Source organism: Elgaria multicarinata, chromosome 9 (genome assembly GCF_023053635.1).
Source record: "Elgaria multicarinata webbii isolate HBS135686 ecotype San Diego chromosome 9, rElgMul1.1.pri, whole genome shotgun sequence".
NCBI classification, from domain to species: domain Eukaryota; kingdom Metazoa; phylum Chordata; class Lepidosauria; order Squamata; family Anguidae; genus Elgaria; species Elgaria multicarinata.
The window spans coordinates 61,141,275-61,169,207 of record NC_086179.1 but is presented as its reverse complement, the minus strand read 5'-3'; the positions used below and the strand labels follow the sequence as shown (position 1 = coordinate 61,169,207).

General features: G+C 39.9%; 1 protein-coding gene across 5 annotated transcripts in view; it reads left to right on the top strand.

Moving 5' to 3' along the window:
* Window positions 1-27,933, top strand: part of PPHLN1 (periphilin 1) — a 49,392-nt gene that overhangs the window by 16,517 nt on the left and 4,942 nt on the right. For 4 of the 5 annotated variants that reach the window (XM_063133986.1, XM_063133988.1, XM_063133985.1 and 1 more), the window contains 4 exons: window positions 9,590-9,840; window positions 13,507-13,589; window positions 15,143-15,262; window positions 17,588-17,728. In XM_063133986.1, the coding sequence (XP_062990056.1) occupies window positions 9,590-9,840; window positions 13,507-13,589; window positions 15,143-15,262; window positions 17,588-17,728 (595 nt within the window). The remainder of the gene's footprint in view (window positions 1-9,589; window positions 9,841-13,506; window positions 13,590-15,142; window positions 15,263-17,587; window positions 17,729-27,933) is intronic. The other variant, XM_063133987.1, reaches the window with a different exon arrangement.

Sequence of the window (27,933 nt, the reverse complement as noted above, 5' to 3'; positions counted from 1 at the left end):
GTATATATACTACTAAGCTAATCATCAGACTTTGTGTAAGATAGTTTCTTATGTTTGTTCCTAAGAGGGCACTATAATATATTTCACCAAAGTAACTTAATAGTAGAAGATAATAGTAACTATAATTAGTAAGTAAAATCTGGAGAAGGGTGGTAGAGTGAACTTCATTTTGTTTTTACAGAATTTGGGATGATGATGTTGGAAGTACAGAATGTATCTAAAGTATTATTTTAGAAGTATTCATTTGTTTTTAGTCTATAAAAACATCAGCCTGAGCTGGCTGTTTGACACAGAAGCACAGTTGTGTTCTACCCTGGTTGTAAACATCTGCCCCATTTATTTATTTATTTTGCTTACAATGCAATACTATGTGAATAGGTAGGTGTCTCAATGTAAGGCCCATGTTAAAATATTACTTGCTAGTACAGCAAGGTGTAGTATTGCTGAAAATTTTGTTGAAAATCTTTTGAAGGTGCAAAAATTTAGCTGATAAATATCTTAATGACAATTTTAAAATGTATTGCTATGGTAAGGACTTAGAATTTACAGATTATTAGCATTCACTTGAATGCTAATAATCTATAAATGCCTGAAATCTTTGCCTTTTCTTCTTAAAACCTGAAATTATTGAAAGCTACAGCAAAGAAATTAGCCAAATGTTAGGCAGCTTGTTTTTGAAGAGCAATAGTGGCCTCCAGTGGTCAAAGGGAATTAATCTTAAAAGTTCAGCTTGCCTTGACTTACAGGATCAAGTTAAAGGGTTTTCTCTTTAAGGTACAAGAATTATTTCTGTGTCCAAGAAATTGGTAGCGGACAACTGAGTGGCAAAATCTAGAGTCCCAAATGAGTGTTGTAATGAGTCAGTGAATAAGACCCATATTTTAACAACTGGTTTTATTGAATTTGATTAGTTTCATTGAACATCACTTTCTGTGAAATTGTGTTGTTGTCTTTTCTGGAAAGGTGGCTGATAAGTTATAGAATAAGATGCATGCAGAGATGGTATAATGCCCGATTCTGTCTTCAAAATGTAAAACTAAAGTAATGCCTCAATAAATTTGTAGAATGTGAAAATACCTATGTGAATTTGCATGTTGGCTAATATTTTAATGTCAGTGAATTCCATAGCATTTCATGGTTCTGCCGGTGTCTGTTAACTAGGGGCAGAATCCAGTGGGGTGCTTACATGTTGCTGATTCCCTTCTGCAGGTGGTGGGTTCCGCCAATTCCATTGCACAAGTGGGATCCACCACTTAACGCAAGGGAGATTTAGCTTTTTTGGGGGGAAGCCCTGAAAAATGCAGAAATGCTAGTTTCTGGAAGGAGGCAGATCGGTGGAGGTCTTATGCGAGCTCCACCAACCTGCCTTCTTTCAGAAACAAACATTTCCATTCTTTTCATTTAGCCCCAGAAGTGCTAAATCATGGTTGCTCAGTGGTGGGGGCTGCTTGTGCAATGGAAATGGCAGGGGTGTAAGAGAATTTGGTGCGGGTGTAAGCACCTGTGTGATTCTTCCCAAGGACTGACACCAGATTAAGGAAAATCTAGTTCATAGTATGAGATCAGAAGCACAATCTTACGTATGTATACTCAGAAGTAAGTTCCACTGTATTCATTGGGGCTTATTCTCAGGAAGATGTGCATAAGATTGCAACCATAGCAAGATTGTGACCCTCTAGCAAGCATTGACTTTAGCTCTCACACTCCCCCCTCCCCTTGCTGTGTGAGTTGTGCCTATTTCAAGTCCTGGATGCAGGAAAACTAAAGCCTAGCCAATTCATGTGTTAAGCTCTTTTAGCTGTGCAAAAAACATGATTGCTGAAATGTCTGAACACAGGCAGACTGGATGTTGTTGACTGTAGCATTTAACCTATCACTATGATTTCTTGACATGCAGCTACGCTGATGCACTGGATCTAGGGTTCCCATGCTAGCGAAATGATTTATTTACAGTCCTTATGTAATCGTGGTTTTCAGAGAAGACATCTCTTGAGAGGCCACTGTATAGTAGCGAGTGCCTGGAGTTAATTGCCTTACTGTAGTGCTAGTACTCCTGCAGAAATAATAGCAGGAAGTCTTGCAAGACAAGCTTCTGTGATTACAGTTTGATTACATCGGAAATCCTTCCTAGTGACCTTGTGGGAAAATGACTAGACAGGCGGATTCCTTTTGACCCCCCATTCAACCCCAGATTATTGGTGCTGTGTTTGGCTGATTATTCAAAATAATATAAACATACATGAAAGCAGTGATTTGTAGTAGAAAGGTTACTTTTCTTATGAAAACGTTATAACATTGTATCTGATGGGACATAGTATAGGTATTTTAGACAGTATAGGCATCTTAATCTGAGTAGTTTTTGTAAAGATGCCTGTCTAAAGTTAAAGTAAATTTGCAGTCTCAGTGCAATTTTTTTCTTTGAAAGCAGCCTTATATTTAACAACTCACCTGGTTGCCGTAAGCAACTTGGAATTCCATGCAGAGGAAGTATGGATCTCTTCCCCCTACCTACATGAAGGGATGTGAAGGCCTGAAAAACCCCCGGAAAAATTAGGAAATAACCGGGTTTTTCCCAAAGCCTCCTTTGGTTTTTTCCAACCCAAAATTGGAAAAATTGAAAAAAATGAAGAAAAAACGGATTATGGGATGTTTTATTTTAGCATGATGAATAAAATGTTTAAGACAAGGTGTTCAGATATTTACTTCTCCAAATGATTTCTAAAAACTACAGTATCAGATTATTACAATGTCTGTGCACCAAGGATAAGCAAGTCCTAGGTTGCAAACTGAGACTACAACTCTCAAATGCAAAAGCAAGATGCGTTTCTGCCTCTGAGGGGCACTGCCATTGAAGCAGAGACTGAAACTAATAGTGACAGCTATAGGTCAGAAAATGAGTCTGATTCAATTTCATGCATATTCATTGAATCTTGGTTCCCCCTTTTTTCTCAGTTCTTTTTATGGGAATGGGTGCTTTATGTCTTGACGCTGGAGGACTAGCAGAAACATAATTTTCTTTGTTACTAATGTTGGTGGTTTCTTCTGTTGTTGTTTTAAATTGATTTTTTGCCTGCTCCCCATAAACTGGCAGAACCAAAGAAGTTCCTTACAGTTCAGGTGTTACAAACAGTTCAGGAGCTTGTAGCTCCATTTGTTACCATAAAAAAGTAAATTAAATTTGTAATAATGGTTTGAATACACTGTACTTTTAATATACCAAATGTAATAATTTTATGCCAAACCAACTTGGACATAATTACATTTTATGTTACTAAAGTAACAAAGTGACTTTCAATCTGTAAAAAGTGCTAATGTTGCATTATTTCATTTCCCCCCACCAAAATTTCTCTTTTTCCCCGAAACCCCCCGGGAAAAAACGGCTTTTTTCCATGGCTTCAAAATTTCCAGAAATTTCACATCTCTACCTACATGGGCAGCAAGGCAACAACAGAGGAGGGATGAACACGGTGCAGGACACGGAATAACGGGCTCAAGTTAAAGGAAGCCAGATTCCAGCTGGACATCAGGAAAAACTTCCTGACTGTTAGAGCAGTGCGACGGTGGAATCAATTACCTAGGGAGGTTGTGGGCTCTCCCACACTAGAGGCATTCAAGAGGCAGCTGGACAACCATCTGTCAGGGATGCTTTAGGGTGGATTCCTGCATTGAGCAGGGGGTTGGACTCGATGGCCTTGTAGGCCCCTTCCAACTCTGCTATTCTATGATTCTATGAATGTGATAGCAGGCAAGTTTTAAAATTAGCATGTCAAGAGGCTAGTAGCTTGTATTTCCATACTGGTTGCAGAGGCTCCCTGTTCCCCATAGCCAACATGAAAATACAGTCCACTAGTTTCTCAGGAGACTATTAAAAACACTGGCTGATCATAAGTTTTGTTGGCTTATTTACAAGTCTGCTTTAGATGTGGTGGCGTCAGATCAAATATAATCTTTCCAATCCTCTAAATCATGGTTTGAAGAATCAGGAAACCTGGACAATATATCTTCTTGATAAAATAACATTTAAAGTGAAGCTGTAACTGTGGCACTGTTGAGAGGAGCAACAGAATAGCCAATTATCTGTCAGCGTTTCCATTAGAGGATTCTTTTTAGCCTGACAGAATGAAGCTCAGCAGTAAAAGGTCTGTTTGAATAGGAACTTGGCAAAAAAAAATGGTATATAGCACTGAGACCCTCCCCCCTTCCCCACATCACAGCTTATTTTTTTTAAAAAAGCTGGCATAAGAACTTAATTTGTAGGGGAAATTAACAGATTACTCTATCTACTGGAAGAAAGATTTCATCTAAGGTTACTTTTCTTTAAAATGTATTTCCTGCAAGAAGTATGATCCCCTAATAATATTGAAAACTATGCTCCTTAAACACAGCACTGGCAGAAAGTTGCAGCTTGGAATAGGACATTTGAAGGAGATGTATTCCAAAATTTTAGTTATGTTGGTTTGTATTAACCAGAAGACAAAATACAATATCTCAGAGTGTACTCAGCAATACCTTTAAAAGGAGTTTGATGTTTATTTAGAGCAAGAATCTACACATTTTGGCTGAACTGATTAGCCAGTTCTGCTTGCTGACCTTGTCCTATGTGTGGTCGGTTACAATCCCCTTACCATTTCCAAGTCTGGAGTTTGAAATGTTATCAGGTACTTGCTGGTTAGGTGAATGCATGGCTGAGGTTACAGCTGTCACAAGAAAGCTATCACCACTGCAATGTGCCCATCTTCACAAACAATGACTGTCCTAGTAATTCCAAAGCTAGTGAATTCCATCTACCAAACAATAGTTTGTTAACCACAAACAACCCACAGTTCACAACCCAACAATAAATCATGGGTTCTCTTCATGGGTTGTTAACAATCCATAGCTGGTTAACACAACTAGATTCAGACATTACGATAACCCATGTTTCAGTGACAACCCACACTCAATCCTTGAGTGTGAGCTATCATGTTGTGTGAACCCAGTCATTGTTTCCTATGTCATCTGAACCAGGAAAGTGTGATGCATGTGCTGCTTAGAACCTGTTTTGATACTTTGGTCAGTGTGAAGTGCTAAACCATACTTTCCCAGCATGTGCATGGAAGCAGCTTTGCAGTTCTTTGGATCCCAGTTGAAGTGTCTAGAGTCAACAATAAATATACACCAAGTTTGTATTCTTAGGTTTAGTTAACCTGATAAGATTCAATTAACCTGACATATTTGTACTGCCTTGTCTTAACAGTGCAACTTCTCAGTGTTAAGTACTATAAACAATTCCTCAATCACAAGCAATGAAAGCCAAACGATAGGACAATCCAGCCTTTATTTGTAACATGTCATGAGTTCAAATGAGGGTCATTCATTCCAGGTGCATTTTACTTACACCTACAATAGTGCAGTACTGTATGTTCTTAGCAGAGAGAAATCTGGATGGAGCTGATTAGGATCTTCAGGGGAAGGGGTGCTAATAAATGCCATTATGTGATTTACTGCCATGCAAATTGACCTGGTTTCTCATCAGATGAATAGCTTAACAAGTCTTGGATGTTTTTACTAACTGAAATCTTTTGAGAGAAGGAGCTTTTTGTGTTGTCTGTGCACATGTATATGCAAAAAAAAAAAAAGGGGGGGGCTTTAACACTCAGGAAACCAATACTCCTGTTCTCATCTTTTGCATATTGTCACAATGTCTAGATTTATTGTTGGGGCTATTCCATGCCTTTATGGATGTAAAGGCTTACTTTAGTGGCAATAAAGTAAAATGTTATAAATATTTACTTTGTTCCTTTTTGCATTTTCTGTGTTATCTGTTTTGCTTCAAAGACTCAAAGCTGTTCTGGCATAGGCGAGCACTTGCTTATCTGTAGAAGGCTTTGGGTAGAATTTAGCTAGTGATGTGGGAACAATAGTGCTCTTACATGGGGTGGTGAGTAACATTAAAACAAAAGATTTATTCAAGTGCAAGGACTTGAGCTGGCACACAAAGTTAAAAGGGTTACTGCTTTCTTGGCCTAAGCGCACTTACCTGGTGTAGAATTCCTAGACTTATGCCAGTTTGGTTTCTACCCAGAGTATGCTATCTAGATCTTGTTTTCATCTCTTGCTGATGCTGTTTTCTAGGTCTGTGCACTGCCTTGGGTCAAAGCCTTGAATCCAAGTTGAGGCGGACGGATTCAGCCTGCCTCTGCCCAAATACAAGGTTGGCCTGAGGCACGCTGAAGCCAAGTGGATTGGTTCCAAAGGCCTCAGGTACCTTGGGCCACTCCCCCCAGACTGCCTGGGAAAGCCAGAGCGAGGCCGATGATGAGTCCATTGGACTCCCTGGACTCCCTCCTCCCCCCCCCCCCGGGTCACCACCCCCAAACCTGCTGTAGTCATTGCTGTGCATCTTCTTCCCTTAAAGCTGCAATTTAAAGGTAAGATGGGAACTTGCTTTTTTTTCATAGTGCTGTGGTCACAAACTAGGGAAGCGGCCCTATGAAAAGAGATTCATGAGTATGCATTCTAAATGTTATAAAACTTGTGATTCCAGGAAGATCTCAAGTCTTTGAACTTTATTTGTTGCTTGTAATGCTGGCTTTCCTTACCCATTGGAAGCTAATAAATGATTCTGAGAAGACAAATGCAAACCAAGACAGTATGTTCACTTTGCCATTCTTCTCAGTAGCAATTTTGACCTGACTGACCATGACTTGTGGGTACAAAACTATTAAGTCCTGACAAATATTTGTGGACAGCTTTACCAGATGTGATGGCTGTCAGTTTAATACAGTTTAGCTGAGAAATCATGTAGAGATTTGAAGTGTCAGAAGTATGTTAATAAAAAAAACAGTGGAATTTATTTTAATTCTTTCTTGATGTTCTCTGCTCCTAGTGTCTGGCCATAGTTGATGATTCAACCTTCCAGTTTCTAGCATATAATTTTTTTATTTATTTTTTACTTTGTTCATTTCAGATATTCTAATTTCCAGAAATATGTGTTTCTAAATGTGTCTGTTTAAAATTTAGGATACATAAGTGCTATATTCTAGAAAAACAAGGTTGTATGTTGGCAAACGGGTACAAATAATTTTTATAAAAGTAGTGCTTATGTATACTTTTAGCTACACTCCTTTAGAAACATACAAATAAGCTTTGCTTCAGCATTGAAGGCCCTCTACTAAGTGTACACTAGAGGGCTCCTTTTCTTCATTTACCTTTACTTCAGCTGCTGTATTTGTGCCTGGCCCTTCTGCAGGTCATGCACTTAAAGCATATACTTACAAAGTAAAGCAGTAAAATAACCTGTGTTTCAGTTTACTTTAAATATGTTCCCTTTATTGCATGGCAATATAATAGTTGTAAAAGTCTGGTGAGGATGTGAAAGCTCTTCAGTTCTCATTTACGTATTTCCTGGCTGGTATAGACATTCCTAATCTAGATCTTGTTGGTGTCAGTTTCACACTTGTTAACTTTATGAGATTTTTCACGCTTTGAAACTTTGCTCATGATTGCTGCATGACTTTTTCCTCCTCTTTAGTTTAATGTGCAGGTGCAACTTTAATTTTGGCCATTAGATCTTTTAGTGGTTGGAGTTTTGCTTTAACGGTTTTAAAATGGATTGTCATTTAAGAACATGACATAATATAAAGCAAACGAGGAACCTTGTTTCTAGAAGGGAAAAATCAGAATGCCCTGTGAGTAGCTAACAAAGTCACACCAATGTACGTCAAATAATGTTTTGCTTCAGCGTATTTCCATTTAGCCATATGGTAGGACAAGGTGACACAAAATATATAAGTATCCATGAGTACGAAGTCCTTTTTTTTTTAATGGGAAAAAAAATCCTCCTTTAAAATAAAATAAAAATAAAATTCTAGGGCCTTGCCTCTGAGTAGACATGCATAGAATCGAAATGTACTTTGCATGTTTTGTGGGGAAATGTCCACATTGGTATAAATTGCATCTGGCCCTGCCCACTCCTGGAATACAGCCCCAAGACCCTTCCCAAATTGGAATTCAGCTGCTGGGCCAAAAAAGATTCCTTACTCCTGTTTTCCTATAGGTGTATCTGTGGAGCAAAACTTTTCCAAATCCATGAGATGTGATTTACCAAGTGGACAATGCTTATGTCAGAGGCTGTCCACTCAAAGCTTTATCTTATCTCGTGTGCTGAATCCTGCCACTTTATGCACTGCATTTAAGTAAATCTCTTAGCCCACTAAATATTAAAGGTAGAGATAATTAGGGGATTAAAAAAAATCTATTCGAGGAAGTTATCATTGATGAGGTTGCTTACTGATTTAATGACACTAATAAACTTTGCTTTGGATACCTAATTGTGTACTTCCCGATTTTTGACATCTGCTAAGCAACACTGCATTGCAGTGGTTCCGTTACTACTTGACGGGTCAGCTCCAGAAGGTGGTCATTGCTTGGCCCCATGGATTCTCCAGTATGGGATTCCACAGGGATCAGTCTTGTCCTCGATGCTATTCAACATCTACATGAAACAGTTAGGTGTGGCCATCCCGAGTTTTGGAGTGCATTGTCATCAGTACGCTGATGACCGCAGCTCTGTTTCTCTTTTTCATCTTCATCAGGGGAGGCTGTGCTGAACCAGTGCCTGGGCACGACAATGGACAGGATGAAGGCTAATAAACTGAAACTCAATACAGACACGACTGAGATGCTGTTAGTGGGTGGTTCTGCTGACTGGATGGAGGGTGTTCAACCTGTTCTGTATGGGGTTGCACTCCCCCTGAAGGAACAGGTTTGTAGCTTGGGTTATCCTAGAACTATCTCTGTCACTTGAGGCTCAGGTGGCCTCGGTGGCATGGAGTACCTTCTACCAGCTTCGGTTGGTGGCCCAGCTATGCCCCTATCCAGAAAGGGATAATCTGGCTTCAGTTGCCTATGCTCTGATAACCTTCAAGTTAGATTACTGCAATGCATTCTATGTGGGGCTGCCTTTGAAGATGGTTCGGAAGCTGCAGCTTGTGCAGAATGCAGCAGCCAGATTGATAACAGGGACCAGAAGGTTCAAGCATATAAGACACACTCTGGCCTGCTTGCATTGGCTGCCTGTATGTTTCTGAGCCCAATTCAAGGTGTTGCTTTTAACCTATAAAGCCTTACACAGCTTGGGACCACAATACCTGACAGAACCTACCTGTATACTACGCTCAACATCTAAGGTCCTCCTCTGGGTACCTACGTCTAGGGAAGCTCAAATGATGGCTACAAGAGAGAGAGCCTTCTCTGTGGTGGCCCCCCCAACCGTTGAACAATCTTCCTGGCGAGGCTCGCCTGGCACCGAGATTGTTATCTTTTAGTCGCCAGATCAAGACTTTTATTTTCTCCCAGGCATTTAGCAATATGTAATAAGCCTGGGTTTGTTTTTAAGCTCATAGTTTTTAAAGTCGTTATAGTGGTTTTAAATGTAAGTATATATTGTATGTTTTTGTGGTTTTTAATTTTTGTATATTGTTCTTAAGTGTCTTAATCTTATGTAAACCACCCAGAGAGCTTCGGCTATGGGGCGGTATACAAATGCAATAATAATAATAATAATAATAATAATAATAATAATATATTATTACTGTGGTCTTTAAAGGGACATTAGAGATGGCATGCGCCGAAAACCTGTATATCCTCACTATGCAAGAGATCGCTCCCCACATAAGCGAGATTCACCTTACTTCAGAGAATCGCCAGTTGGCAGGAGGGATTCTCCACACAGCAGATCTGGCTCCAGTGTTAGCAGCAGAAGTTACTCTCCTGACAGAAGCAAAGCCTATGCCTTCCACCAGTCCCAGCATAGCAGAAGTATGTCATCTTTACATAAAAGAAATATTTCTCAACAAGGTAATGCAGGATTAATGATGAAAGTCAATACTAGTGAGCAGATGTTGACTTCCTCTGAATACAACAGAGGTGCAGTACCACAGGCCAAATCCCAGAGGGCCATGCCGCTTCTCTTGGCTCCACCACTTTTCTCCAGCCATCAAAAGTTTCATCATTTCCTGGCTTTTGTGAAGTCCCCACCCACCCCCCATCCTGCGCCATTCTATAAGTGCTTCTCCTAAAGCAGAGTTAGTCGTAATAGGAGCTTTAAGATGAAATATGCTGGAGTATTTGGTGCTTTGACCCCACTCCTGTTGCTTTTGCCCACACAGATGAGCAGGGCCAATGTGGTGTAGTGGCTAGAATGTTGGACTGGGACTCAGGAGATCTGGGTTCTAGTTGTCACTTGGCCATGTAAGTTCACTGTGTTACTTTGGGCCAGTTGCAGACTCTCAGCCCAACCTACCTCACATGGTTGTTGTTGTGAGGATAAAATGGAGCGGAGGCGGATTATGAACGCCACTGTGGGTTCCTTAAAGAGGTAAAAAGGCAGGATCTAATCTTGGAATTTCCCCCTTGGGCTGAAAGAGATTCAATACAAGTGGTATACAAGGGACACAATGCTCAATTCTTGAAGGAATTCAGTTCTGCACTCCTTGTTTGTAAGTATTTTTCCGTATGCAAGAGAATTTCATCAATACCTTTTAAAATATACAAACCAAAATGAAGCTACATTAAATGAGAATCTTCTTTTCATTGAAATCTGCTGATAAGAATTTTTCTTAAGCATGTAAACCATGATATTTAAAGTGTGTTTCTAAGTCCAATATCTAAATCTGTTTTATGATTTGGGGTTGGTTTTGTAAGCTGAAAGCATTGTAGACTGGGCTAGTGTTCAGGGTAGCAGGAGCTGGTATGCTCAATTTTAGGTTCTTATTTCAGGTTCTTACCACAAGAGGGCTCTTACAGCTGCTATACTTCAAACTCTTTATTCGAGACTGTCAGGGAGCAATATAATACAACTACCTACAGGAAACAGTTTTGTTTATGTAGGTCAGGGGCTATAAAGGATGTTGCTCATTTTCTTCTCTGCCCCTGAAATTCCTTGTTGCAACCTTTTTCTGGATAATATCCCAAGATAACTCATGATCTGCTCAACGTTTATCTCTGGGGAAATGTCTAAGCCTACTACTGTGAGGATTGCAAATTTTATTGTAAAGGCCTGGAAAATTAGAGTTGCTACATGTGATCATAGGTCCTTTCAAGCCAAGGTGGTTGCCAAGATCTATTTTATTTATGGTTATTTTATGACAATTTCCCCGTTATATAAACAATAATCATGCAATGTGTATAATGCCTGTTTTGTAAGATCTTCTGAGACCCTACTCCAAGTGCCTTTCTTATCATAAGTGTGGTATGGAATCAGAAATGAGATTTGTAATTCCATAGGTCTCAGTGGTGTGCCTGGATTTTGAAATCCTCCCACCCCCTCTGCAAACAGGACCTCCCTGAGCCCACTATGCAATCTTTTCAGCACCAGCTTAAAATATATGCATTTACCTAAATATTCTAATTTGTATAATCTCTGTCTGCCTTGTATTTTTTATTGGCTGGCTTTTATTGTATTGGTTTGGTATGAGTTTTATTTTATTGTAGTAGGTTTTAAAACCATTACTTTATTGTACACTGCCATAGAATCTGATTTAATGAAGGATAAGTTAGAAATGTTTTAAATAACTCCATATTTTGGGGGGCAAAATTGATTGATAGAATAGTAGTGGCTCACGGAATGACTTTTTTGTATGATTCTGTCAAGAAGCATATCATTATTAATTTTGTTCCTTTTTATTGTGATGTCCAGAAGGTTAGGATTTTGTATAATTAATTTTCAATAAATCATGTAAAGGTTTGCACTTTAATTAAGGTAACTAGGACCCAGGTTAGCTGATCTAGTGTTTGGAATAGTAGCACACATTTTCCCAGCCTAAGACAAAATATTTAGTGATGTGTGCATATAAGTGCCATACTAAACAAAGGCAGAAAGTTTACTGCAACAGCAATATCGACAACTACCATTTCCAAACATAGAACCATCAAATTGGAAGGGACCTCAAAGGTCATCTGCTCCCTAAAATGCCAGTAGTTCGACGTAATCAGTTGCAAATCTTTGTTGGATCAAGTAAGGATCAAGTAGAACAAAAGCACACTTTCAGTATATTATAACCAGTGCTACCACTAAATCCAAGGAGCTGCCTTATTTTTCTCCTGTAAAAAAAACACCCTAATTTTAGATTATACTTTAAGTGGTCTGGCCTTGTATGCATTACCAAAAATTGTAGGTTCATAAACTAGTTTAGGAGCACTAGTGATGCACAGGTTTTAAAATAATTGGATATCAATGTGGCATGTTGATCTGATCTAAATAGTATCGTACCAGTGGCAATGACGCCAATTGTATTGAGACAAAACAGGCAAAATGCAATATAACATAAAGCAGTTACGCTTGGGGAGGAAAACAAGTGGTGATTATTCGCCCTGAATGCCTCCCTTCCTGTTCCAATCACAATGGACTGGCCTGTATTGTGCTTAAATAGGGAGGTTGGTGTGCAGGAAGAAGCATCCCCACCTGCCCAGCTGATTGGCACTGAGAAAAACTTGGGGTACCTGGTCAGTGCATGGTAGCATCTGAATGTGAGGAGGGGAAGTTTAAACCTTCCCATTCCTGGATGCTGAGATGACCGGCGGGAGTGAGAATGTGAGAGAGATTGAGTAGTTGAGGAAGGGAAGACTGTGTGGATACATGCATTTGTTTGAGAGTGAGGGGAAGGCTGCCTGTATGAGAGAGAGGGAGAAAATGGTGGGAACGCCAGGCCTTGCCAGGCCAACGAGCATCATGTGGCCCTGACCTACCATTCCATGAAGCCCACAGTGGTAAAAAAGTTGACCAACCCTGATTTAGTTTGATATAAAAACTGCCAAATATGTGGCTTTTCATTGCACTTCTGTGAACTCCTGCACTTTTGGGGTCTATTAATTCCTCCATGACTGTGTATATGATACATAACTGTGTGAATGCGGTGTGAATGCACTCTACAGTCAGGGAGCTGGCAGCCATTTCCAGTGTGAACCAGTGCTTAGAATTTTCAGATTTTTAATTAATTTTATACTGTAGAAATGTATATGTGCGCACAACCCCTCTGGGTTGGATCCATACCTGCTCTTACATGTATGGAATTGTTCTTTTCATTCTTGGAAGACATTCAGATCCAGTGGAAGCCCCTGCTGTAGGAAGTGGAAGAGGCAACTTTTGCCAATTTCCCCATGGCCCACTCCCTGTGATCCCTTGAAAAGCTGTTTCAGAGGGTTGGGGGTCTCTCCAGAACAGTACGGGAGGCGGTGCAGAGGGAAGCATAGTGCAGTATGGCTGAGGGAAGAACGAATCAACAAAACCCACTTCCTTCTCTCCCACAAAATCTGGCATTTCCTCTTCAGGGAATTCTACAGATGTCTTACCACTTCATGTTTTCAGGAAGCAGGCCTTTGGATAAAATGTGTTAGGTGGTCTTAATTCATGTGTAAGTCTCAGGCAATCTACTCTGGTTAAATAGCCATCTAACAGTTACTTTTACAAAGTTTTTTTAAGCCTTTGTGATTGTAGTAATACTTTTTATGCTGTTGTCTATTTAGGTAAAGAGAGATCTTCATCTCAGTCTTTAAAAACCTCAAGAGATGTATCCCCTTCAGGAACTACAGCAGCGCCACCTTCAAAGGTGAGTTCATTACTAGATTTTAGTAATTTGGATGCAAAAGGGCTAGGTTACATCCTACTGGCTGCATTCGGACATCATGATAGTCAACGGTGGGTTAGTAGTCAGAGAAATAACCAACCATGAGTTGAATATTAATGAACTGTGCATTGACTAATTCATTCCCCTCCTCCCTCCTCCCACCTGAACAGTGGTGCTGGTTCCCCCTTGTGATCTCTGGGAACCAAAAACGAACCCCTTGCCAATGACTTTTCAGATTTCTGCAAATCAGTAATGTGGTTTCTAAAAGATAAGCTTGTTGGTATCTTCTTGGAGGAGGCAGGTTGAGTTTCTTCACTGGTCTTAGCAGGGATGGGGAAAAAATGAAAATCTTTCTATGGACCTGTTTCTTCAGGGTCATTTAAACTACTATTATACATAAGTTTTGAAATGCTGTTAAAAGTGTATGTTAGGCCTTGAATATTAAATTACATTTGAAGCAGTTCTATGGCAACTAATGACCATAGTTCTGTTTTTGGTATAATCCGTTGGAAGACAAAGGCTGCGTTTGGATGACACTTTAGTCAACACAGTGTGAATAGTCCACTCCATGGATGACTATTTGCGTGCTACACTTGGGCGACATGGAAACAGTGCTCCATGGAGTAGTATTCACACTCTGTTGTGTAGTCGTCTCTTCCCACCTCTGCCCTCCCCACGGAATGGCAGCACTGGTTCCTGCTTACCTTATCAGGGCACTGCCATTCCATGGGGAGAGGTGGAGGGCAGAGAAGAGACACAGTGCATGGAGACACGCTGCAGCCGTTGCTAGAGCACGGGAAATAATGGAGCCTGCCACACAGCACAATAATAAACCGTTGTGCAGATAGTCAACTTTGCACAGCATTGGTTTCTCTTGTTGGTTGTTTCTCGCAAATAACCAACCATGGCATGGTTTTTCCCGACAGATGACACATTAGTCAATGGTGGACTATTTAAGCAGCAGTTGCTTAAATTGTCCACCATTGACTAACGTATTGTCCAAACTGAGCCATAATGTTCACAGTCTCCTAAACATGATAAGGAGATAGGTGATGCAAAAAGCTTATTGCTTCTTCACTTTCCTGTTTCCTTCATCGGTTTGTTATACATGTGCATCTTTGCTAACAAGGATTGCTCTCCTATTGTGAGTTTGAAATCTACTTCAAATGCTATTTTCAAATTCCGGGTTAGCCATAGTAAAAAGCGAATCATGGAAGAAAAGGGGAAGGATCCAGTGGCATGTTCCTGATCTCTTAACTCATTTGCGTGTATGTTTCCTTGAAAAAGATTCCTTTAGTTTTGAAAATTAGACTTTTCTGTATATTTCCAAATTCTCATTCAATTTCACTCGTCTTGAACTTGCTTTTAAGTCTTCAACTTTCTTAATCCAATTGATAGTTTTCATAACAGTAATATTTATCAAATACTCTCAAAGATACTTAAAAACTGTTGCTTTCAGCTTCTGTCCACGTATTTTTTATTGTACACAATTTTGCATGAACACCCACACTTTTTAGTTTCTTTTTTTTTATCAGGCCTTGGACAAAAGTAACAGGTTGTCAGAAAAGGAGCTTGCAGAGGCTGCAAGTAGGTGGGCAGCTGAGAAAGCAGAGAATGCAGACTCAAGCAATGTACCTGAAATTTCAGAGTATGATGTAAGTAAAAATAATATTAATAGATATTTATCCATATAAACTATTTAACTTCTGAGCTTTTGATGTGCTTCCAAATTAGTGAACAGACAAAACTCACAACATCTCATAGTAGAGTAGCTGGTGTTTCACCAAAGATGCTGCTGTATATTTTGCTAAACCAACGTTATTATTACGTTTGGTGAGTTCACAGCTCTGCTGATATCTCTTCAAGCAGTCTTTAGTATCTGCAATTAAGCTTCTGCAGAACTGAGTCTAACAATAATAAATAAAGTTAGGGTCACATTTCTTATTTTAGCCAGAGTAATACATAATTGATTGAATTTTCTTCATTTCTGTATTAACCCTTTGAAAATTAATATTCTTTGGGTTAATCCAACAAAAGTCCCTTATAGCTCAGTCTCTTTGAAAATCAATGAAATTACAAGTGCAGTTTTCAAAGAGGAAAGTGGTGTGTTGCATCAAATCCAACAAAGAACACTATGGCATCAAAAAACTATTAGCTTTATTGTAACATATGTTTACCTGAGTCTACTTCATCAGATACATGAAATGTTATCCTCATTTGTTTATCCTCATGGAGCCAAATATTAGTGAAATGCAAAAAGTACACTTTGCAACAATTCTATATAAATCTTAAGATAAACAAAGTGGGGATTCAGAACAGCACTAATAGGTGGAAACACAATCATCCCATTTGTATTGGGACTGGAAATCATTGCCTCAGTTCAGGCCAAAGTATATAGAATCAAGCTTCATGGTAAGTTCTAATTCAGCAATTTCAAGCTTGTGTCTCATTTTGTGTTACTATTCTGCAGTAACAGAATTTCAGTGGGAGATATTGAGCTGGCTCATGTATCATGCTAAACCATAGTTTAGTGCAACATATATGAAGTGGAAAGACCCTGAGTGAATATTGGGTTCACGTGTTTCCCTCCTTCTCATTCTATACAGCCAGGAAGAGGAGTTTTGGAAATTTTGCTTCTAACTAACCATGACTTGTGTTTTTGGACTGGCAAATCTACAATTGAAATTAACTGGTTAGTTCAAAAAAGCAAAATGTGTTTTCTGAACTTGGCTTATTTAAACTAGCCATAGCTAATGTTATTCACACTTCTGAGCCTGGATGATGCAGCAAACTGTGGCTAACTACAAGTTGAAGTGAACGTTTTTGAACTTATTTCAGCCACATGGGGATAGGAGGGGAGAAGAGTGAATTTGCTTGACTTTGTTTCAGCTTGTGCATGTCACACGGAATGCGGCCTTAGATTGTATACAGGTGTACCTTCAAAAAGAGGCAGGATGTTTTTTGCTATAGTGTGACTTCTGTTTCTTTCTGCCTTAGTTCTTTATGCACATGTTCAGCCTCTAGGTCCAGCGTTCTCTCACTTTCCCCTGCATTGTGTTGTCATCAGATGGAGCCAATGAAGTGGGCTATAGCCCATGACAGCTTACGTTGGAATAAATTGGTCTTTAAAGTGCCACACGAGTCTTTTTTTCCCTTTTTTTTCTTTTTTGCTGCGATAGATTAACATGGCTACCCTCTGGAAATTGTCCCCTCTTGTTTTCTTTTTCAAGAGCCTTATCTGGTTGTTTATCTGGTTGCAGATTTGTTCCGTGGTTTATTTCCTTTTTATAGCACATACATAAATTACTTTAAAACCTGATCCAAGAAAGGTTGGGAGGAGATTGTTACTGGGACAAGGGCCAGCCAATTAGCAGTGAACAGAGAGACCTGTCCCAAGGAAGAAGGAGGTGACTTTGATTGAAGGCCAGCCAATCAGCACTTTGCAAATCCAACTTCTGTTGCAAATGAAGAACAGGACTGATGTAGTAGATAAAATACTACATCTTCAAACTGCTGAGAGTGTTCTTCCACAGTGGGCTAAAATGATCTGTGTGCACCTGAACTCAAGTGGCTTTTGTCACATTATATCCATTGCCTTTTATCTTTTGTTTGTTTCTCTTATTCCTTTCCATCTGCACACTTAAATTTGAATAGTAGTTTGCTGAAACACCCAATAAGATATTTCTAACTACTGTCACAATTAGGGTACAGATCAAAAAAATATCCTCACTGAAAGATTAATTAAACATTTTAAAATCTGGTTGAATTTACCTTTATAAATGCCTTTCCATTGACACAGCAACTTTGACGATTTTCCTAGCTTGTACTATGTAAATGTACAACATTTACTATGTAAATGTTGCTTGAAATATATGAATCCCGCATATATGAATGAACTATTTTATTAGAATATACTTAATTTAATATCTTTTTATTTAACTATGCTTTAGCCACATAAAATTATTATATGCTTCTTAAAGGCTGCATCCACGGAACCTTTATATGTTGAACATCACGAAGAAAACAGTGCCAATGTTACAGAAAATATTGAGTTGTTTGAAGACAGCCAGCATGTGAGTCGCTCAAAGGCAATTGCTGCAAAGACAAAGGAGATCGAACAAGTAAGCCTCACATTTGTTTTTAACTAACCCTTTGTAAATATTTTTTGTCTTTTTATTTCAGAACTGGGAATACAACTTGAATTCTTAAAGCTTTTAATGGTGCCTTATAATATAAAGTTACACTATGACCTGATTTGCACGTAACAACAAACCATGGGTTGTTTAACACATGGATAGTTGGGGCTGCGCACTGCCTCCCTTCCACTCACTGCCTCTACTTTGCAAGTTGCAAAGCTTTTTCTTTAAAATGCAGAAACAAGGTTTATCTGCCTTGCTTGACAGCGTTCCTAATTCTTACAAAAACGGCATGTTGCAATGGCAGTGCAGGAGTGGCCAGGCTGCTGCTGGGAGCTGAGGTGGGAGCTTCTTTCCAAGCCATTCCACTAATGCTTGTATCCAAGAGCCACGAAAGGGTTCCACTTTTAAAGATAGACTAAAAATAATTTAAAAGCACACACAAAACACTACACGCATCAGAGAAAAAATGAAGAGCTTGCTATGTCAAGGGACAAAGAAGCCTATCCAAAGTTCTGCTGATGTTAGGTTTCTTGACTTAGTGTAAGTAAAACCTCTTCGTCCAAGTTAGGAAGCATATGGACTAATAGTAAGATTGTGTTTTCATAAGCATGCATTCTAGTTTCCTTCACATTCTCTAGTATTTAACAATATTTCCCTGTGAACATAGTAGAAACTGCCCCCACGCCGTGGTTTTATGAATATTTGTGAATGGTTGCTGTTGGTACAATAGAACCTACTGGATGTTGGTAGCAGTCTGGCTGTTGCAGCCTTCCCCAACCGGGTGCACTCCAGATGTTTTAGACCACAACTCTCATCCCTGATCATTGGTCATGCTGTCTGGGGCTAGTGGGCATTGTAGTCCAAACTATCTGTTGAAATGTTAAATCTTGTAAATCCTGTTCCATCTCTAAATCATGTTGTGCACTACCTGTTTCCAAGGTCTGTTACTGGGAAGTAGTAACTGAAGTAGTCTTCTTAGAGCATAGCAAGCTAATGAGAGTTTAAAAATAAGTGCAGATTTGAGGCAGCTGCTCTTAGAGTTAGTTACAGAATGAACCAGTGCAGATCTAGAGCAAGGTATTTCGTCCCTGCAAAGAAGCTGTAGCAACAGCTGCTTAGAAGCCATATCTATTTTTAGACTGTGCTGAAAATTATTATTCTAAGATGCTCTTTTATTTATATGGAGTACTTGCATCCTAGGGACTGAGGTCTACTTGTACTGTATTACTTATGTTAAAATCGTTTCATCGAACTATCCAGGACCTAATGATGAAGTGAGTTTGAAATCTTTTTATTCAGTTCAAGGATTATTGATCAAAAAAATAAATCCATAGAAACTAAATTGGTTAGAAGTTTTGTTTTATTTAGTGTATTTTGGGTCTGCTCCATTCTATAAACTGAGACTTTTTGACACTTTTAGTTTCCTTTAAAGCACATTTTATTTATTTTTATTTATTTATTAATTACATTTCTATACCGCCCAATAGCCGGAGCTCTCTGGGCGGTTCACATGTTTTTCTGTGGTGCCAATGACAGCTTTTCCCCAGATCAAATAGAGATGAGTTGTCATTACTGTGGGAATAAGAGTTAAACCCTCTCTATGCCACAGTCCTGATCCTGATACCCCTCATTTAGGTGATATTTAAAAGGACTAGGGTGCAATCCTGTGCATATTCTGGCAGGAGAATGGGAATTGTAGGACTTTTTCTATTTAAACATGTCAGGATTGCACCCTAGGTATGTTAAATGCAGTCAGTTTAACAGTTTGTTTGACTCTAAGAATAATTCTATTTGCCTTTTAAAGCAAGTAGCAAACATTATTACAGTAGTCATCTTTTTAAGCCTTCTTATAAAATAACAAATACTCCATGTATAAGCTTAGCACAATCAGGTGTTCTGTGCATGGCCCAAATTAGTGATTTTGCCTTGACTAAATATAGAGGTCTGAATAGGATTTGTTAAAATATCAGTCTTCCAATTAATACACCTAAAAAGGAGCCATCTGAAGAAAGGAAATCTGTTGTCTTGGAATTTTTGCTTCTTACACTTTGTGATTTTTTCCCCTGGTATCCACTAGGTAAATCAAGCTGGAATTTTCACTTCAGTTCCTAAATTTAAGTTTATACTTTTTATGTGTTCTGTTGCCTTGGCTGATATTTCTTTCCTTAATCGCTGTTGGAATAAATCACATTCCTAAAAGTTGTCTTAAATGGTATATATGGAGTAGGTAACATTGGGTAGTTTATACTACAGCTATCACACTTCTGGGGGTAAGCCCTGATATCCGCGAAAACGTGTGTTTCCAGAACGGGCAGGTCTCAATTTCACTTGGGTCAGCAATTGCCCACAGAAGCATGATGTTGCATCCACACGCGGATGTGGGCTAGCAGAACTGTGTGCATGCAGACCTGGGTTGATGGGGCTGGCTACGCACACATAGCTTCTATTGGATACTACCCACAGATTTATCATTAAGACTTTGAAATTGTGTTCAAGTCTGAACTACTACCAGTACAGCCAAGAAAAAAACCCTCCTTGATTGACATATCTGAGAACTAAATAATAATTTGTGTAATACAAGTAATATATTTTCTTTTTGTTTACATGAATGTGGCTTGTACTATATAGTACTCTGAGCTAGAATTTTTCCCATCAAATGCAGTAGGTCAGCTAGCTTGGGAAAAGCCCAGTCTGTGTCTTCAATATTTTTGGAGGGAGGGCCTGCCAATTTTACTGATGAGTGGAACAAGCAGAGGAAAAGTGGGCTTTGTGCAACAGCAGCGGAGGCAGCCAAATTAATCTGGTACACAGATGCATATTGCCAAACTGGATCCTTTCAAGCCCCACCCCCTACCTCACTGTTCCTTTCCCTGCTGCCAGAGAGGCATGGGTGAAATGGGTTGGACTTCCTTGCCTGGCTCCAACTTTTTCCCACGGCCAGAGAACAACAGAGGTGCCACGGCTCCTTCCTGCCACAGAAACTGATGACCTAGGATTAAAACTGAGGGAGCAGAGCACAATGGTAGAGAGGGAGCCCGTGGGAGTGCAGCCATCATGAGTGTCATCCACATTGGTGCCTTCATCCATCATCACTTCCCCCTCCCCCCCCCCCCAAGAATGTCAGAATCACTGGGAAGTACTCTACCCTTTGGATATCCACAGGGGAATTGTGTCCCCAGCCCCACCCCACCCCCGCGACCCATTGAAAAAGGGCTTCCAGGAAATCATTGGAAGATAGCAACAACATCCACCTTCCTAGTCTACTCATCCTTGGACTCATTTCGACTGGAGTGGGAGGCCAGCTGTGCAATTTCTCAGATGTTCGGTGGCACTTTTATTTACCTTCTACTGGACCCTAGAAACTGTCCAGAAGAGCTTCTCAAAGATCCCAAAAGATGAGATGATGATGATGATAATAATTTTATTTCTTGCCTGCCTCTCCATTTTGATCGAGGTGGGGAACAACAATAAATGATAAAATACATCAGGATATGCCACCTGATTGAGCTATCCAAGTATCTGAAGACTCAGACAGCCTCCTCCAAATCAGAGTAATTGAGACAGTCCGTATCAGAGAGAGGGACCAAGGAGTTCTCAGTCTTCTTCACAGTCCCAAAGAAGAGTGGGGACAACATGGCTATTGTAGACCTAAAGAGAGTGAATCACTACTCAAGAAATAAGCTCTGCATGGAGACATTGTATTTCATATGGGAGAACCTCATAAAAGGGAATTTCTATACCTTCACATCGCTAACTGTCCTTCGCATCACAGGTTCTTGTGCTTCAGCTATGGGAAGGAGCAGTTCCATTTCAGGGCCCTGCCATTTGGACTGGCCTCTGCAGTGGATTCCCAGTGGCCATGGTACGGCAACCTGGGGAACCTCTCGATGATCAGCCCAGAATCTCTTCTTCCACGGAAAGACCTGAAGCAGGGCCCAATCCAGGACCAAGGGATCCTGAAGATGACCACATGGAGATTGAGAATGGCCTATTGAACAGACAGGACTACTTTGCCAGGATGGAGTCCACCTTCCTCTCTTTAAGAAAGGCTTCTACCTTCTGAACCTACCAAATAATCTGGTGGTCTTTCATCAAGTAGTGCCAATGTGCTGGAAAGGTTTCTCTCTCCAATAGCATTTCGGTGGTTGTGTAGGATGGCATATCAGTGGCCTTTAGTGCCAAGACTTGCCTTCTCAACTTCTGAGAAGGCAAGTCTTGGCACTAACATCTATCTTAGGCAAGTCAGATAGAGGTTCTTTAGGGACCCACCCCCATGTTAGGCAATTTTGATAATCTCATCTGCAATATGTATATTCCCCACTTAGAGTCTGAGCGTGTTCCTGACCAAGCACCCTTTGAACCCCTCAAGATGCTAACCCCAAGGAGCATTTTTCTTTTGGCTATCACCTCAGCCAGGAGGGTGTTAGACCTAGAAACCCTCTCTTCCAAGAGGAAGCTCTGCATTTTCCAGAAGGACAAGGTGGTCCTACAACCAGACTTCTCCTTCATCCTGAAAGTCACCTCAACCTTCCACTGGGCACAAGATATAGTGATTCACTCCTTCTGACCTCAGCTGTCCACTCCCCCTAAAGAGGGAACATCCCAACCTTGATGCCCAACAAATGGTTAAGTTCAACTTTTGCAGGGCCAGCCACATAGACAGCATGGTGCCCTTTTTGTCTTGTTTAGTACCTCCTCTACAGGGAAGGAGGCACTTGTAGCCTCCTCCTTGCACATTGGCTGCAAGAGTATGTTGCCCTAGCATCTTTTTTCAGTAATTTAGCAGTACCAGAAGGGATCCTGACTCATTCAGTAAGGGAGATGGCCATGTCAGCGGCCTTCTGGGAAAGGGCTCTCCTAGAGGTCCATAACTTCACCAGGCACTGCAAGTTCAACTCATTCTCCTCTGCAGAGTTTGCTTTCAGGAGGTACATCCTCCAAAGTGTCCTTGTACCCTAGGAGGAGGGTGGTGTGGGGGTGAGGTGTCTGTTGGTCCTCTCAAGAATGCACTAGTTTTTTTACATCCCCAAACAAGCTGGCCTCCTGAAGTTGGTGGAAGAAATGGAAATTCTTTACTCACTAGTGAATTTCTGTTCTCAAGTGTAGGAGGCCACTTAGGTTCAGCCTTGGGCCGGCTTTCTTCTAGGCAACACTAAGGCTAGGCAGATCTCACTACCATTTGCTTCTACAGTTTGTTGCTTCCAGTCCCAACAAAGGAATGCAGGGATTAGTGAGCAAAGGAAATCCTGACCTGCTATGTTCTGACAGTGGACAACATCAATAGAAGAATCAACTGGCAATCCTAGAACAGGTGTCCTCTCCCCTGGGAAAATCTTAAGATGGAGACTGCATCCTGGCCCTGGAGACAAGGCCTTCCCCAGGCTAGCTGGCCTCCTTCATGCAAGAAAGACAGAAATTCACCAGCCAGTACAGAATTTCCATTTCCTTAACAGAAAGCAATACATCACCTCCAAGCTTTGCAACTCTCTTCCTATCTTGTCAGACTGTTTGGTGTGTGCAAATGCCTCTTCAGAATTCCTAACTACCTCCTTATTAGAATACTTCGTTGGAATGAATATCTGTTTTCAACAGCAATTTGCATTCCTTCATCTCTACAAAAAAATACTGTTTCCATGCCAGTGCAATGGACTCCTCCACCCTTACTTAACCTATGCACTTCTTTAGATAAGGGCTAAATTAAAACGTCATCCTGTGTGGGTCTATAAACATAAAATCAGAATTATTAATGCATTGCTAGCTAGCAAATCAATACTAAACAAACAATTTTGGGTAGATAAAACACCCTTCCTGTTTTTGACAAAGAAACAAGTTTACTATGGAACAGATTTAGGAAACAGCTTTCAATTACTTTGCTATTTTTATAATAAATCATTGAAGGGTGGGACCTTCCTGTAGTAAAAAGTTGATTACTCCCTAGTTGTATTTTGAAATGTTCTGAGTGAAGTTATTTGTCCTTTTTTAATCTTTGGCAATCAGTAAAAGCAGTTAAATAGATTTTAAAGGGTTTTGTGTTAGTGGGAAGTACTTCTCATGCAAGGTGGGGTGCCTGCTTTTTGCTGATTCCCCCACCCACTGTAGTCCTCAGTCCTCCTTAATTCTCCTGAGAATTGGGAGACCCTCTGAAATAGTATGGGGTATGGTGCAGGAGGCTGCAGGAGGTATCCTGCCTTGCATGAGTAGAAGTACTTTCCAGCAACCCAAAAAACACTCTTAGATACAATCCTAAATTAATGTGTGACAAGATAGCAAGTCTGCCCACCCCAGTTGCACAAACAGATATATAAAGCTTTTTCCAGGATGGGTGTATAGTCTGGCAGTGTGAAATGGACTTTGTTCTGAAATCCACAGATTCTTTGTATACTGGTGGATTTTTTTCATTCAGGTTTCTTAGTGGGAGGAAAATAGCTGCTCAGTATGTACAAGTGGATCTTTTGGTTGTAGTTTATACCTGTTCAGCCATCTAATTAGGCCAACTGCAGGACACTGTTTGAAGTTATCAGTTATATTTCATTATAATTAAATGGGTCTTTCATTCCATTTTTTTCCTTAAGGGAAAATAAGGCTAAATATGACATTGAGCCAGATGGGTGTTCTAGTGATATGATTGTAACAATAGCATGTGAAGTAAAGTTTAGGGAGGATGGCCACTGCAGTTTCTCTTGAGGATCACTAAACTGTAAATATCAAGATTTAAACCAGTTCTATTTCAAACATATTCTTGTGCAGTTTGTTAGTATGCAATGCATTTCAAAAAATTGAATACTTCGTATCTTTTAGCTTTTGTGATATTGGGGTTGTTGCTTTTTAAAAAAGGTTTTGTGTTAGACTATTAATTAGCATGAATTTGTTTAACTTGTTGAAGATAGTTCATGTGAATTTTTCAAAGTTGAAAACTAATGAACTGATAAGGTATAGTATTATTCATCAAAAGGTAATGGCAGTACCTCTTCTTTTATATTGTATTTTATATTGTGGTTTTATACTGTTGTTTTATACTTTGAATGCTTTTAATTTTTGTGAACCGCCCAGAGAGCTCTGGCTATTGGGCGGTATAGAAATGTAATAAATAAATAAACAAATAAATAAAGGTAAAAAGTAGACAAAGTTACCAAGTCCAATGCTCCTGGAAAAAGGCATGTTATAATAGCTGTATGTTGAAGTCTCCAACCAGATCATAATGCTTGAATTACAGCAGACTAAACAAGAACTGAATTATCTTCAGCACCTAACTAAATGTACAGGCTTGGGTGCCTTCTGAATACCAAAGTGTATTAACAAGACACCCTTTTAAAATAATAGCTATCTTTTACCATATATACTAATAGGGAATTCTTTCTCTTAGTGTAGATTTTTGTCTAGCCAGAGTGGTACCTTCTATTGCACAAGAAGGAGGCATTGGCAGACTTGTGGGAGAACTACAGACAAGAACATTTAAGAAAAGAAAATCCTAAAGTGGGTAGGTGAGAGACAAACAGCTGAATGAGGACTGGGAATGCCCCATAGGAACAAAATACTGATGAGAGGGAGAATGGAATATCTTGGAAGACTTTATGGCTGGCAGGAACATTGAACAAGTTGAGGGAAAAAGAAAACAGGGAGAGGGAATGACATGGGTTGGCTGCCCAGAAGTGGCTGCGAAGGGAAGGGTGTGGCTGCAGCAGCCCTGTAGGCTGTAAAATGAAGCTGATCAGCTGGAAGGGAAAGACTAGATGAGAGAGAAGGCAAGGAGCTCAAAGGGTGTAAGGAGGAGAGTGAAAGGTGAGCAGTTTCTTTGCTCCATTTCTCTTCCTCCCCTAAGAGAAAAGACTAAACAGACAGTGAGAACCATCTCATTGGATAAATAATTTCCTGGATCACACTGAAAAGCTTCGGACTGAAGTGCCCATAGAGATAACCATAGAAATCAACAGAGAAATCCAATATTTTTACGTAGCCATGATTGGGTGCTAGTGTGAAACGCTTAAATAATTTGGCTAAGGCAAATTCCAAAGCAACTGCATATTGATCCCATATTGCAAATTGGAAGGAACTATATCTGGGAGTACATGGCATATGATATTTGAGGTGAACACTTCATGCATCCGATGGTGGACAGCATCCATGGAAGCATGTGTCAAAATAAATTAGTTAGTTTTTAAGGTTCCACAAGGCTCTTTTTGGTTTTGGCTTATGACAGCATTCATGCAGAATATGCTGGGGTTACGTTAACCATAGTGTTGTATAGATATTAAAGCCCTTTTACAGGTTAGACAGAAGCTGAGGGAGTGTTATTCATTGCTTGTATCCCTATGTTGCAGGTTGGGATGAGTGACAGCACACCAAAACCTAGCAGTGTAGTTCACTGTTACACCCATATTGCATGTTGGAAGCTGCTGAAAGTAGCTTATTATGACAGAGGTGGGGGTGATACTTGTTTGGATTCCTGGTTAAAATTCCCCAAATATATCATATCACAGCAGAGGTCAATCTACTTAAAGAACTTCCTCTAACATTCCCCGCAGGCCAAAACCAGCACTCATTTATATGCAGAAGCTTCATGCTCCATTGACATTCTTGCAGATTAGTTGTGCTTTTAAATTCGTAAAAAACTAAAATTAAATTTTACATATGAAGGAAGTTACATGCTAGAGATGGCAGTCCTGTTTGTGAAGCTTTAATGTTTTCATCCACTAGATCAAGTTCAACATGTGCACCCAGGTACACACTGCAACGTTGTTCACTTTTTAGTCAAATGTCCAATATGATTACAAATTGCATAGAGCTATTTGAGCAGGTTTTCAGAGTTGGACTTCCCGCTTATGAATCGAATTAGTTTAATTTGTTCTTAAGCTGAAGTAGGGAAGAGTGAATTTTGTAAACTCCATTCCGTCTGATTTTACAGATTGTCAGGACTTTTTGTTGTCATTTTTTCCAATTTCCCAAATTGAGCAAATTTGCACTTGCAAAAATGCACTGTCCCCCCCCAGAATGCACAAATCCCCCTCACCATGTTCATTTTCATGCTTTAGCCTTTGGAGAAAATGCACATTTTTTGCAGTGATTTTTTTTTTTAAAAAAGATACCTATTCCGACTAAATTTGTGTAAAAATCTGGAAAGTAAAAAACACATGTCCACAGAATCCATTGGCTCAGGAAGAGCTGGTCCTCTGCAGAATCCATGGGTTGGATTCATAGAAATCTGAACATATTTGTTTCTGTTGTGGATTTCTCTGACATCCCTTACCTAAAATCGTCTTCCATTTAACCTTCTGTATTCCATAGTACTTCACTTATTTATTTGACCAAAGCAGTAAATGCACATTTACATACTTTCCCATTTTACATATTCAAAATTTTGTTTGCAACTTCAGTGATAAAGGGATAATATAGATGAGATGTGGTTCTGAAAATGGACATGTGCTGACTTGATGTCTGGAATCAGTAATGGACTAGGTGAGGACTGGAAAATTAACACAATCCTGCCAGTAAAAAGGGAGAAGGGGTTGCATTCCTTCTAAAGGATTGGGTTTATCATCTGTGTGCTGACAGATCCAGCAGCCTCCCCTCCATTGGTTCTGCTATCGTCAATCAGCCATGTCTGCTCTTCTTCCCCTGCCAGTTAGCTGAGCGGCACATGAGGTGTGTGTGCGTGTGAGAGAGAGATTCCATGGAAGTGGGGTGAGATCACAGAAGTGGGAACATTTAAACCTCCCCCTTCCACAATCAACCTCACACTGCTCAGCTGATTGGCAGGGACAGGCATGTAAAAGGGCTGGGCTGCAGACCGTAGATAGAGCTACAGTTTAGCTTTATCTACGGTCAACCCCTTTTCCATATTGCTTTATCTACGGTCCACCCCTTTTCCATATTGTTCTCCTGCAGCGCCACTCATACCTTCCTTTACTTTGACTCCCTCATCTGCAAGAGAGTTGCAAGAGTAGAAAATTATTCTTTCTTTAATGCATTTGTATCCTGTCTTTTAAGGTAAAACCCTGCTGAAGCAATTGATAAGTCAATAAAATATGGAACAGGCAGCAAAGAATAAAAACAGGACTCAATAAATTAACTACTAAAAGAGCAATTAAAGTATGAAGCCAGCATAAAATCATCAGTGAGACATATTTATTTATTACATTTATATACCGCCCCATAGCTGAAGCTCTCTGGGCGGTTTACAAATACTCTTC